This window comes from Alosa alosa, chromosome 6 (assembly GCF_017589495.1).
Source record: "Alosa alosa isolate M-15738 ecotype Scorff River chromosome 6, AALO_Geno_1.1, whole genome shotgun sequence".
In the NCBI taxonomy this organism is placed as follows: domain Eukaryota; kingdom Metazoa; phylum Chordata; class Actinopteri; order Clupeiformes; family Clupeidae; genus Alosa; species Alosa alosa.
Window position 1 is genome coordinate 6,856,728 of NC_063194.1, and position 14,283 is coordinate 6,871,010.

General features: G+C 41.8%; 1 protein-coding gene across 1 annotated transcript; it reads left to right on the plus strand.

The window, feature by feature from the left end:
- The first annotated feature begins 308 nt into the window (after positions 1-308).
- Positions 309-9,015, plus strand: c6h16orf72 (chromosome 6 C16orf72 homolog). Its single transcript, XM_048245813.1, has 4 exons — positions 309-787; positions 2,526-2,606; positions 2,729-3,004; positions 6,335-9,015. Exons 1-4 carry the CDS (start codon positions 592-594, stop codon positions 6,577-6,579), a joined length of 798 nt encoding a protein of 265 aa, XP_048101770.1. The 5' UTR covers positions 309-591; the 3' UTR covers positions 6,580-9,015.
- The last annotated feature ends 5,268 nt before the right edge of the window (positions 9,016-14,283 follow it).

The following is a 14,283-nucleotide window of genomic DNA, read 5'->3' on the forward strand; positions in this document are numbered from 1 at the left end:
TGATGGAGTACAGAACAGTTATTTTAACCTAACTAATTAATTGAGAATGTATTATAGTTTGGACTGCCTAGTCGAAGGGTTATATGTATTAACACTGCATATTCTGCAACCAATTCAATTCATCTCTATTAATCGTAGGCACTGAAATAAATCCAACCAAGGCCCTTATCGCATGACAGACAACAGCAAATGCATTTGATAAAAAACTTCCCAGCCTTGCTCACTACGTAACAACTAAAGAATTTTCATCGTGGTTTCTTTGTGTCGTTCCACTGACTGATGTATTCTTTGTCCAGTGAAAATGCAACTGTTAAGGACGTAAGGTCACAATAGCCAATCGTTCTTGTTCTTTCCAGAAAGTAGGTGTAGTCTAAACACCAACACGGTAGTATGAGTTCTTTATAATCCCTCAGCAGCACCGCTAGTTTGTTTGGGAGTTGGACGAAGTCACCGAGACAGACTTGTCTCGCTGTAAACGCCGTAACGAAGTTAGTTGACACAAACACAAATTCGACGGAATTGTATTTTCTCGTCAAAGTGTTAGCAATCCACCATCATCTATATAATCTAGTTCGGAATCTGAGTACCATTATGGAGGATAAAAAAGAAGAAGGGGAAGCGGAGATTCAGGAACACGGACCCGAACATTGGTTCTCAAAATGGGAGCGGCAGTGCTTGGCTGAAGCTGAGCAAGGGGAGCCAAGCGAAGAAGAAGCAGATCAAAATCAAGAGAAATTGTGGCACCTTTTCCAGAATTCAGCCACAGCAGTTGCTCAACTTTATAAAGGTCTGAATGGGGATATTAATATCGTGTAACGCTGACGTTAGTTAGAACATTGCTTGTCGCCATTAGTTTGTTTGCAAGATAAACTACCCAGTTACAACACTTAGCTAACTTAGCATATTTTCGCCAAAACAACAGCTGACGTTGGCTGGTTAGCTTGGTTAAATGTTAGCTACCGAGAGCTAACGTGCTATCGTAACATGGCACATCGTATCTTTTGGCTAACGTTAAGCTAAAGTATGCCTCACTTGTATATCGGAGGCCGACTCAGTTTGTCTAGAGAAGTTGACCATGGTTGTTGAACCCAATTAAATGTCTTTACCTAATGTAATTGGTACAATATTAAACGTTATGTAGATAACGTGGTCTAGACCGTGTTTCAGGACACTTTTAAAGATAGTTTTCATCTAAGTAGTTTGCCAGAGATAACGTAAACGTTAGTCCTCTACATTGAGGACAAGGACCGGATTGAGAAATTAACGTTAGCTAATGTTAGCTTAGTTAGCGTCCATGTTAGCCAGTGTTCACTCGATACGGTGACTACTTGAGAAGTCTTATGTAAATTGTAAAAACACCTTGTGTTCATACAACGCTGTCTGTCTGCGGACTTAAAGGCCTGTCTACGAAATCTTAAATGTAATGTCAGCTGGTAACTTAGCCACTCTTGCTAACTATCAAGGGTAGCAAGCTAGAAACAAAATGGCGATGGAAACAATAATTACTGCAACACATTCTCTTGTGACATTTCGTGATAGACGTCTCTGTTTCTTGATGGCAGAGTGGGTGAACAACTAATTTCGGATTGGCATCATAAATAAATCTTATGCACAGATGAATTGTAATTTCACACGTTTTCACTTTTGACAAATCATGAGCCAGTGAAACAACTTGGATTTTGTAACGTTGAGGTCTTTAGCACTGATATTCTAGCTCGCTAATGATGGCTATCTTAAATTACACAAAATGGCGAAGATCAGGGTGAAGCTTGAACTATGATGCACATAGTTATTGATAAAATATGTTAACAGTTTAAGATCGCGGTACACAATTTTAACAGACAATTTTTACGGTTATATCAAATATCTATTGTAAGCTAATGAATAGCCATGTGACCAAAGGACTAACGAAAGATTACATTGCTGGTTATGAAACTAGCTGGCACAATCATTTCTTTGGTCTAAACTGTTGCTAACTAACTGCGAAATAATTATGAAATGTTGTAATCATGATTATTATTATTAATGTATTTCAACTCATTGGACGATAAGTTCTGGTTACCCTAGCTACCGAGTTGGCATCTTGCTAACGTCAGCTAACATTAACGTTAGTTTGGTTGATTTAAATGCTGGTTAACCATACGTTCTCAACACTTAAAATCAAGGATCTTAACATGGATGACTGAACAGTTTCGTCCATTCCGAAAGCTAAAGACGAATAAGGTCTGGTTTCACTACTCTGTGAATTGTCAGATCTGTTATAATAATTATGTGAAATATGTGAAACTGGTGGCAACTTGTTAAACAAAATGGCGCAGAGACATTAACGTTAAGCTAACGCAACCTCGAGTCATTTCAGATGCAAGCTTCTATTTCTGTGACCGTGGCAGTCACAAAAGCCAGCAGTGTGTATTGAACTGATGAAATGGATGTGTACTCTTCTGAAAAGACTTCCAATTCCAATTGCAAAAGGTCTACATATCCATGGACCAAGATATCTCAAGGTATTTGTATTATGTTTGCAGATCGAGTGTGCCACCAGCAGGGAATATCACTCTGGGTCCCCTTTCAAAATGCTGCAACAGCTGTCACCAATTTATATAAAGGTATTTTTTTATTTGTCACGTTTCAAAGAACCTTTTCACCACAGTTTATGTCTAATCTTGTTGTAATAGGAGCCATCCTTAATCCTTGTATGTGATCGTTGTTTCGTTCCCTTGATGCACAGAAAGCGTGGATGCCCGGCAAAGAAGTTATGACCTAGGAATTCAGATTGGCTATCAGAGACGCAATAAGGATGTTCTGGCCTGGGTCAAAAAGCGCAGGAGAACCATCCGTCGGGAGGATTTGATAAGTTTCCTTTGTGGCAAAGCTCCACCGCCAAGGACTTCCAGAGCTGCGCCCAAACTGACTGTCATGTCCCCAAACCGGGCTTCCTCCACAGACACAGTCTCTTCTGTAGAGGCTGATTTACAACCCTTCCGTGAGGCCATAGCACTACACGGTAAATATTGCAAGCAACGTTGAATGATGGGTATAATCTCCCTAGCCTAGCTGTTTTGAATGTGTGTGTGTTCTCTATCACTAGTTCTGTGGTCAAGACCAGGCCACAAAGAGGTTTGTTTAGTTACAGTCTCACATGGAACGTATGAAATGTCAGAGGCCGTTTCTGCCAGCTATTTTTGATTTTGGACATGTGGTCACTTTTGTGAACAGCTCAGTTACATGCTTTGCTGGTTATGGAGGCTAACGGCTTCCACACACAGTTGTGTTCAGTCAACGCATGCCAGTGGGTGTTCCCAACGGTAGCTATGCAAATTACTTAAGGGATAAACGTAATTTGATTGGCTGGTGCCGTCTGTTCGCTTGTTCGTAATTTGATTGGCTGGTGCCTTCCGTCGGTGCAGCAAAAGTTGAACTTCTCAACACGTGCAACGGGAGCACAATTCAGTTCGGCAACGGATGACGTAAGCCCATGTAAAGTGAACGGAATGTGTCCACCACTGCAACGCATGCAACTGTGTGTGGGAGCCGTAAGTCACAGGTAGTTTGTGGGCTAACGAAGACCTGAATGCATGAGCAAGTATGGTTATAATATCTTTAAGAGTCACTCCCCAACCCTGTACATAAAAGGCACATGGTCTTCTCAAAACCACCCTTTTAACAGACTTGATATGTTACCCTGTTCAGGAGTTGAACAATTTGATGACTGGTAGCCTATGAGTTGCAACAGAGACTTCCCTTGCTTTAGGTTTGGCTTCACTGTGAAATTGGATAACCTTGCCCTCTAAAATGACTAGACTTACAAGCCACACTGTAGTGGAATAAGACCCTTTAAATTGCAATCATGTCATATTTGGATAAACATCTGATGGCTTGTCAAAAGCACTCATTAAGATATCTGATTAAAACCCAAGCTGGCTGTGATTCTGAAAATAATTTGGCTGAGACTAGTCTGACTTGTTCAGTGTAATTCTTGCCTGGCCTTGAAGAGGTAGGCCTAATTTCAGAAGCGGCTTAAATATTCCCCCTTTTTTAAGCATGAAGCAGACACCTAGTGCCAGTTTCCTGAATATGGATTAGACATAAATGTCATAGACATTTGTTTTCAGTGGATATATTAATTCAAGGTCTTTTTTAGTTTAGGACTAGCTGCTATCCATGTCTAGGAAATGAGCCCTTGATTTACCATGTGGTACTATGCCTAAACGATGGCTTTTAAAGAAATCAGTGAAAAAAACAAAACAAACAGCTGTGAGTAACAAGTGGCAGTTGTAATATTTTTTTAGACAATTTTCCCTCTAAACCTGTAAAATAAGAGTTACTAAATCGGTATGTAACTGCACTGTCCCTTATACCTGTCTATGTATGTGTGAGAAGTGTACGATCATTTGTTTTTGTATACTGTTCTGGAAAAAAAGAGAGGAGTGTTCAAAATTAAAACTGTGCACACAGGACATCCTTCCATACATAGTGAAATGTATACAATCTATTCCTTTTATTTCTTAACTGACAAGCAGTCTAAAAAGTTTTGAAAGTTATTTCACCTTTTAGCCTTTCACCTGGTCCCAAATGACTTGCTGCATACTTATCAGCATCTCCAGTAGTGTTTGCCTTGTGAATGCTCTCTTACACCAACACATAGGCCTAGTAGCTATTAAAAACATTTAATAAACATCAAGACTAGTTGGAAGGTTTGTCATTGAAGTGTCCAAGATTTAATTAGTTTAGAAATGGGAGGAAAAAACACTGAAACAACTTGCCTCTAAAATATGTATTTTATTTTAATGGATCCAATTGAAAGAATTTCCTGTTTATGTGCAGCCAGCACCAGCCTCATGAGTGTTTATTCTCGAAACCTGTAATATGAAAGCGGTCTTAATGTTGGTGGATATTGTCTTTGTACCAAGCTTTTCCCCCTGTTATTGTTTTTAATATTTGTTTCTGTGTTATTTTAGCAGCTTTTTGTTGTCTGATGGTTACAAAAATAGTTGCCAATTAATTAAATAGGTGCCTTCTAATCAGTTAATTGATTAGTTATTGCAGCCCAAAAGTACCATCATATCACACTTTTCTTTTGAGCTGCTTCATTATCCCACATTTATACATATTCTCTTCTTTGTATTGTGTTAAACAGACCCACTTTTTAAAATGTCTTTGGACTTAACTACGAACAAGTACCTATAGCACTGGTTGAAGTGACCCCAAAAGTATGTTTTTGGCAGAATTAGCAGTTGGTTCTAGTATGAATTGGAAATAACCTGAGTCTGTATGTTGAATGTGCAAGATGTGTCAAGATTTCAGCCACATGTAACACTTATATTTTTTTTTGTTAAGTGGCTGGTTTAATGTAGAGAACACTGTTTATAGAGGACAGACATCAGCAATGTACTGCAGACTGCATGATTAACATGGACCTTTCAGTCATGTTTCTGGATGATTGATACTGTACTGTACTTCCATGGACTGATAAAATAATCAGCCAAGGAAATGTTTTCTAATTCTCTTTTCACGTTTCCCCATTATTGTTAATTTTCAAAGGGGTCATGCCGCAGGATGTTTTTCTTGTTGAATTTAGATGTCAATGCAACGCGGGAATGTACCAGGCTTTCCAAAGTGGACTGCTCTCTTCCCTGCCTCTAATGGCCGTACAAAAAAATGCGGTAATAGAGAATTGGCCAATTATAAAAACACATGCTCCCTCACCCTGTCACATTGGACCACCCATAGCAATCTGAATCAATAAGATGGAGCCATAGTAATCAGCAATTTAGCTATACACCTGGAAGATGCCTAAAGATCTTGGCCAGTCAGAGCTAAAAGGCATAGCTGCCTGTTTTTTCCTACAGAGTGTGCTCGAATATCATGAGGAAAATGAGCCAAAATATGAACCCATATTTTTCTGGTACATGTAACCTACGCCTTACATAACAAAAGCATCTCAGGGAATGTTATAAAATAATTAAAAAAGGATATGATATCATAAATATATATCATATCATAAATTATTGGTGATGGTGGCTCTTAGGCTTCAGAAACGCATTAGAGGTTTACTGTCCATGAAACAAGAGGCCAGACTTCATTTGTTTAGTTTGAGCAAGTCCCTCTATGAAGCCATATCACTTGGATTTAGATTTAGACAGATGGTGTCCGGTCCTTCAGTTGAATATGGCACTGATGAAATGCATATCAAACGTGACGCCGAATTAGACTGCTGACATTTTAGATAATTATGTCCTTTTCAGTTTTTGCATTTGTGCACTTGTGGATTTGCATAAAGAATTATTTTTTTTCCCAAAGTGTAATTTCTCTACCTGGCTGTTCCTGTGTGCAGGTCTCAGTGGGGCAATGGCGAGCATTAGTGTGCGCTCCAGCACCCCTGGGTCCCCCACCCACGTCAGCAGCAGCTCTAACCCTGGCCGCCGGAGAAACGGACTGCACGATGTGGACTTGAACACTTTCATATCGGAGGAGATGGCGTTGCACCTGGACAACGGCGGCACCAGGAAACGCAGCTCCGCCCAGTGTGCCGATGTAATCACAGACTCCCCCACCCACAAACGTAACCGAATGCTCTGAGCCGCTCGCCTGCTCCCACCATTCCCCACCCCAGCCCTCCAATAAACCCCACCACCACCCCGAGCTCCTGCCGCCTCCCAGTTGCGTACTGTGCTGCTTGGAAAAAAAAACAGAAAAAAAACATGAATAAATAAAAAAAGCCACTTAAATCCCTAAAACTTTTGGTCCCCCCCTCCCCAATCCCCCCCCACCCCATCAACACACATAAAAGGAAACGAGGGCCATTGAACATCACATATGGGTGAATTCAATAATGATTGCCATACGTTGGACCACTGTAGTAGATACCTCTCGCTGTAAACCAATATCTGTTACCCTCTCTCAGTGCTCAGTGGACACGTCTGTCAGTACTTGATTATTTGAGTGTAGAAATAAGTTTTTGAGTTCTTAATGCTGCAGGTATTCTTCATATAGGAAATGTATGGGTAACTGATGGCCCCCAGCTGGCTTGGCAGTACCCGTATTGGCTATTTATGCTTCAGCCGTGAAACCAGTTAACCACTGAATGTTCATTTCTTCAGTGCTTTGGTGTCCTTTTTGTACACCTGTTGGCTCCCACCAGATATGCTCACAACCTGCTTTTTTCTGTTTCTATATAATGGCAGTTCATTTGTGAGGACACCAGTACTATTGAACTCAATTGCTTTTTACAACTTGCTAGTCTTATTTAAAGCCGCTGCTGAGTAGGGGTTGGGAAAAAAAAAATGAGATGGCACTACACGGCAGTAGTTTTGCTGGTGATGAGTTATCGATACATTGACACCAAGTTTCTACACTTTTTTTTTTTAATTTTTTTTTTTTTTAAGACTGAGGACTGTTTGTATAATTGTATTCACATTACTGCTCTAGTGTATAACATGATGGTGAGTTAATGTATGATTCCCACCCCATGTCTTTCGGGGGTTAAATTGTGGACTGCTGCAAGACTTGCTCAGCTTGTCTGTCACAATTCATGTCCACCTGGGACGACTCCTGATGCTCCTTGCCTCTTAGCAGCCGCCAAGGCTCATACCTGAAGCACTGTTCAGTTCATTTTAATATGGGAGACAGAAACCAACTTAATCCAAGGTTAAATTGCACTCTAGTGTCACCATATTTTCGCTACGATATTGCTGTATCACAGCACAAAAAATGATAAAAGTGCTCTCCAGCCAGTAACTATAAAAGGCCTTTGGGGTATAATGTGAATAAATTATTTTTTACACTGTCCTGAGTCTGGAAAAAATGTTATTTGGTGTCAGTGTATCAACAATATTGCAAGCAGAAATAGTGCTTTCTTATTTTTTCTAATCCCACCCCTGTTGCTGAGTTTTTTTTTTTTTTTTTTTTTTTTTTTTTTTTTCTTTTTTTGTTCTGTCTGGAACTTGAGGAAGTTGCAATAATGTTGTTGCACTAAAGTCATCTACAGATCCATTTGGCTTTATATCTTTACCATTTTATGCCACTGGATCAAATTGAGACAATGACTATACAAGGCCGTAGGAAGCCGCTCTGTGTATCTAGATCAGTACGTAGAGACGTCATTGCTAAGGTGGCCATGGTGAAAAATAAACAGCTCAGGATTTGAGGCGTTGCGTAAAGAACCATTTTTTTCTGAGCTGTTGGGCAAGCAGAGAGGTGGCGTACTGGGCCTTCCTATCCCTAAGGAAATCTCATGCATACAAATCACGTTTATGCACTTGAAGCAACTCTTAAAACAAAAGATGACTAAGAGAAATCCTTGCATAAACGTGGGCATGAACTTGACTGATGCAGAAACACATGGGTATTAGTATTTTGGTGCACAATGTAGAGGCAGACAGAGGTGACCATGGAATAAATTGTAGTGCATTCAGTAACTGAACCAAGTGGTAAAATGTTGTCAATAGGTACCATCTAAAGCTGGCATTAAACTTGGGCATCTGTTCTTTTGTCCAAGACAAATATATTAATGCCAAAACACACAAGGAGTCCAGTTCTTGGAGAATCGTAGGTTCACCGTTAGCATTACTAAGCACACTTTGTTTCAGCCTGTTTACTGTCATATATAGGCAATGGGGGGACACCCAGGGACAATTATGTAGAAATGTCACTTTATTCTCTTTTTTTTTGCTTGCTTTTTTATTTTAATAAATAAACAAGGAATATCACCAACTAATCTTTAAAAAAAAAAAATAAGACAACATTTAAATGTATCAATCATTTTCCAGTGTCATTTAACAGGTTGTACTGCAACCAAATATAGAGGCTGGCTAACAACTGATTGTAGAGACAACGACGAAATCAGTCAAGTTAACAGCAGTTTGCCACATTGTTCATGTCTTTTTCAAAAGTTGAGATGAGCATTGTGTTGGAGAAATAAATATTGCGAAATGTTGCCATGTAAAATGTTTCCCTTTTTAAAAGAAGCAGTAGTGTATGGGCTTAAGTTATTAAAGACTTTTCAAATATGCAAAATCATTGTCTTTTGTTGGATGTATGTGTAATGATTTTTTTGGCATGTATTTAAATTGCTTTCTTTTCTAATGTATTGCGGTTATTGTTTTTGCCAACTCTTCTCGGAGAAAAATGGATCAGTTTGTTTCTTGGATTAGTTTACTGTTCTGAATCAAATTATGCCAAAATGAGAGGGATTTTGCCATGATATGTATCTACAATTAATCATGATATCTCAAAAATGCAACAGCATTTCTTTGGGACAGCCACTTGTTTTTTAACTAGAGCACATTTTTTCTAGTCCACAAGGTGGCAGTCAAGTACCAGGTTGGAGCAGACTCAAGCAAGTTTTTGAAGCTAAATGTAAGTGTTGATCAGCAGTGCTTGGCAGAGAGTGGAATATATTGCCCAAAAAATACTGAACAATCCTGTTTGATGATTTCCTAAATATAGCTATTGTGGAACAATGAAAGGTAATTGGGACTCTGCCTATAGAGTGTGTAATAGCTTTAATATGCTGATAAGAATGCTTCTGTGCCCACTGCGAGGGGTGGTGTGAATGACGGGGAATTCGACATATGTCACTCAAATGTTTAATCATGCTGGTGTACTTAAGATTTCTTTAAAGAGCTCTTGTACATGATTCACTTGCCCTGTATGCGTTGAGACCTAGCCCTTCTGGGGTTTGAAGTTTTCATGCTATTTGGAAGCAAAAAAAGAGGACAGGATTACCTTACTGAAGAGCCCTGTTTTGGCAACACAAATCTATGGCTGTGGGTAGAGCTCAGTCAAAGCATCCGGAAAACTGACCCTACGTGTAGGCCTACTCTGAAATAATTGGCCAGCAGCTCTCCCCAAGATTCTTAAAACCCAGAATTTGATTGGATGGAATGTAGGGCAGAGAATATCCACATCTTGAGTAATACACGAAGAAGCTGTCTAGCTAATCTGATTAGGCCAAAGACAAGGACATTTGTACGTAGAATGCTAGTCCTATTAATGCTATGCCAGGAACACTGAACACAAAACCACTTATTTGCTTTCCATTTGTGGGTTTATTATTTTATCTTTTATTCAATCCTTACTTTTATGTTGATGCTATACACTAAAAAGTAACCCATGGTGGGTGGAGGGCAAATTAGGCTGTAATGGCTGGGTGTTCAACCAGTGACGTCTAATGGCGCAGGAGTCTCTGTGAAGACTCCATCGAAGTTGGTGCATTCCTTCACACAGCCGGATGAGCAGAGAAGGGGTATTTGCGTCACACAAGGCTTCCCTACAACATCAACAAACTGCAGTGTTTTGACGAGATCTGTACGTCTACAGTTTGGCTAATGAGGGTGTCGCCATGGCAACCCACTCTTTTAATTTTGCACTTATGTATTTCTTCTTTTTCATCTTCAATATCGAGTCATGTCTCTCTCCTGACCAGAGGATGCAGCAGTGAGAGAGAGACGTCACCAGTAATGGGAATTCTCCTTCAGTTCCCATATGCAGTCTCACCACTAGGTGGCGATATGAGCCCAGCATTGGAGCGACAGAGCACACACACACACACACACACACACACACACACACACACACACACAGCAGGGTAGTGGCATAGGCAGGCCGGCTGATACAGGGAACATGGCCATGCCTCTGCTTCTGTCAAGGCCCCAATCGGTGGATGATTGACTTACTAAAATAAAAATGTGGAAACTACAGGACACAAAAGAAACATGGCCCAAGAAAAGCTCCTGTGTCGTCAGTCAGGAGAAATGACATTGCAGGGGGGCACATGTATGGGAGCATGTGAGTGTCTTTCACTTGTGTTCATCATCACTGCTATGCAAGTCTATGCAAGCTACGCTAGATGATTGTGTCATTGAACTTTTCACCTTTCACCTATCACCTTTACCTGAGTGTTAGCCTATGTGTTTGTATAGGTGAGGGCCACAGTTGTGTCTATTCATTGATTGCAGGTGTGTGTGTGTGTGTTTCTTTCTTCTCCTTTTTGCTGATGTGAAGTCTTCAGTGAAAGGTCATAAAAGCAGGCAATGATGAAAAGCTCTGTCTCTGGAGCCCATTTTCAGATGCAGCCTCAGATGGAGCTCAGTCAGCTGAGAGAGAGACAAGAGAGAATAAGAGAGAGAGAGAGAGAGAAGAGAAGAACGGCACCTCTCGTTCTTGCTCTCTCTCTGTCTCTGACTGCTTACTCTGGAGTTTTGTTCAGTTTACTTAAGCAGTTCACGCCTGGCTTCGCTTCGCAGCGGCTCAAGAGCACACAAGTTTGAGGCAACTCCCTGAGGTCTCGAGGGCTGTGTCACACTCACTCACTCCTCCACTGTGCTGTGCGCCTCTGTGTGGATGGCTGTGTGTGTCGTTGTAGCTGCTCTTTGCAATCTTTTCAATAGTATGAGTGTGTGTGTGTGTGATAGAGTGTTTGTGTGTGTGTGTGTGTGTGTGTGTGTCCACGTCTCCACAGGACAGGTGCTCTGATGTTGTTTCAGACTGCACACACACACACACTCACTCACTCTCACTTACGCACACAGAGCGAAGCCTTCAGCCTTTGGCAACATCTTCATCACAGGCCCAACATGGCTGCTACTGCTGCCCTAAAAGCTCTCTCTCCACAAAGCTCCATCCCATACTCTCCACTATCCAACCTAGAGCTGTCCTGCGTGCCTCATCTCTGTGCTGAGTTAGGCCATACACCCGTCTTTGTTTCCCAGTCTCTTACCATAAACTATTTACGAAGCCTACGAATGAGGACCTGACAGAGCAAGGACGGCGCGGGGGAAACAAAAAAATTGAGCATCCAGGGGCCATATTGCCAGCTCTACCCGAATTAAATGGGCTCCCTGGCGTGGACGTTGTGCTGTAACAACTACACGGTGACAAACGTGACAGACGTCACTGTGTAGTCGCAAGGGGAAACACAGCAGCACTCTCGCATTGTATGACAAAGAACTCTGACAACATGACTCTTGCTCAACATACTTTGTTTTGCCCTGTGAGCTCATGACTTTCGTATATGACTTCTGCCTTTGTGTGGTGTGACTTTTAATGTTTTCCATTTAATCAAGAGCCGGTCTCAAGAGCTATGAAGTAGTAAACACAATATTTCAGTTTGGCCTCTTCCCCATTAATGTATTGTCAATTTCAGAGATAAATCCGGTTATGGCCATTGAGACAGTTATTTGTCATTGCTTCAAATATGCTCGAGTTGTAAAGAGATGCCCCCACTGAATACTGCCACAATCAATATTTTCAGCATACCATTGTTGTAGTGCACCAGCCAATGATACGCTACACGGCTAAAATTCACAATTTAGCATATGCTTAACGATTCAGAATTCTTTCCCCATTGGAAGGGAAAAAATTACTTGTGCTGTCTGACTTACTCTTGGCCAGGGACCAAGTGTGTGCATTTTATTCCCAAATCCGTCTGAATCATTCATTGCGCCACGCTGCTTCACAGCCATGTGGAGAGGATGGCGGGTGGGAGAGGGGTGTGTGTGTGTGTATGTGTATGTGTGTGTGGGGGGTGGGATTTGGTGGAGCTGGGAACAGGCAGTGCGGTGGGGGTGCTTGTAGGCCCGCAGGCTGCTGCAGGAGTCCAGGGGCGCAGGCAGGAGCACACAGCTGGAGGAGCCGGTGCAACTACAGCAAAGTGCAGCAGGGTCTGTCGGTCGGCCCATCGCCTGTCAACGACCGCCCACGTTTTCCAGGGTGCTGCTGCATCATTTCTGTTTTGTTCCCATTTCGGCAGGCCCTTTTAGACTCTCTCTTCTTTTCCATCTCCCTCTCTCTCTCATCCCTCTATCATGTTGTCTGTGTCTCTTTTTTTTTAATGTGATGAAAAATGCAGGGGCCTCATGATGCACTGATGCCCGACGCTCCCAAAGATCCTGCACTTCCTCCGCTGCGGTTGCTCAATTATGGATGCCTTCTCTCAGAAGTCGTCTTTGAGCACAAAGCCTGGCTCACATTTTTGGAGTAAAGTGGAAAAAAAGTGAGAGTTCTGTCATCCTACTTCTTCGTTGTCCTCCCTCCCTCACCCCACCCCATCCATCCTCTTCACAGACATCGGACCTGTCCCACGATGACTGCGCTCGAATAAGCCAGTGAAATTTAAAAAAGAGACACGTGTCTAAACTAGAGCTGTTTTCTGGGCTGCCAACACGCTCGTCCGAACGGGCCGCTCAGACCCTTGACCTGCACGGCAGCTTTACAGGGATGGAGCAGGAGAAGTGCAGAGGGGTGTGGCGCATTATGTCGACCGACCACTCAGATGTGCTGAGCTGGACTCTACCGTTCATTTGTCTCCACGATCCCACTTTGTAAAGTGCTATGCATAACAGCAAAGGAGGGCAAGAAAGCCCTTTTAGTGTGCCAGCCAGGCGATATTGATTTAGGAGAATTATTATTCGCTGCGTAAGACAAATGCAGAGCTGTGACAATCTACAAAGTCATGTGTTAAAGGTGTCTTACATTACAAACTCAACCCTAAACCGTGTGTTGTGATGGCTATTGCATCACTGCTTTTTTTAAAAGCGTACAGGAACATGATATACCCGTGTGGTCCACCGTCCTGTGCTTACAGGCAGGCCATTCTTGTTTGCCATATCTCCATTGGCGCTTGACCCCTTGAAGAGCTGGTACTGCTGGCAGCCACACTCCAGCTCTGCCTAATGGAGGGCAGTTTGTAGAGGCTTGTCGGAGCTCATAAGAGTGGAAATGTTTGCTGTAGAATTTGCCTGAATTATTGATTGCCCAGGTTGTAGCCCTCATTTGATGTGTTTAAATATTCAACAATTACATCTCTTTCCCGAGAGCGAGGAGAGGAAGAAAACGAATCCTAAAATAACGAAGCAGCTGATATCCACTGTTGAGTGCATGATCACTTATTACGAATGATGTACGTACGTACACAATGCCTGTGACATTTGTAAATGATCTCTTTTTTGTGGGTAGAATCCTCACAGATAACTGGGTAGAGGCCTTCAGGTTTTCCACATACTGTATGAGCAATACTATGGTCCACTGAATAGGTCTAGTTGATTCCCCACACCACAGGCCAATGTATATTCTGCAATGTGACAGGGGTGTAGTGATCTAAAATAATAGGTGAACTGAATTCTGTTTCTGTACTGTATCTTTATATGGATCTGGATAGACCTAACCAATCAGAGCAACGAAATAGCGTGCCGTGAGCTGTAGAAACCATTCTTCTTCTCCACAAATGCCAACATTGTTTTCTGGTCTTTTGTAAAAGTTATTGTGCCGTCAATATCTCCTACA

Coding starts and splice junctions, on each gene's coding strand:
- c6h16orf72 (XM_048245813.1), top strand. CDS start 592: ATGGAGGATAAAAAAGAAGAAGGGGAAGCGGAGATTCAGGAACACGGA. Junction 788..2,525: donor AGTTGCTCAACTTTATAAAG/GTCTGAATGGGG, acceptor TTATGTTTGCAG/ATCGAGTGTGCCACCAGCAG. Junction 2,607..2,728: donor TGTCACCAATTTATATAAAG/GTATTTTTTTAT, acceptor CTTGATGCACAG/AAAGCGTGGATGCCCGGCAA.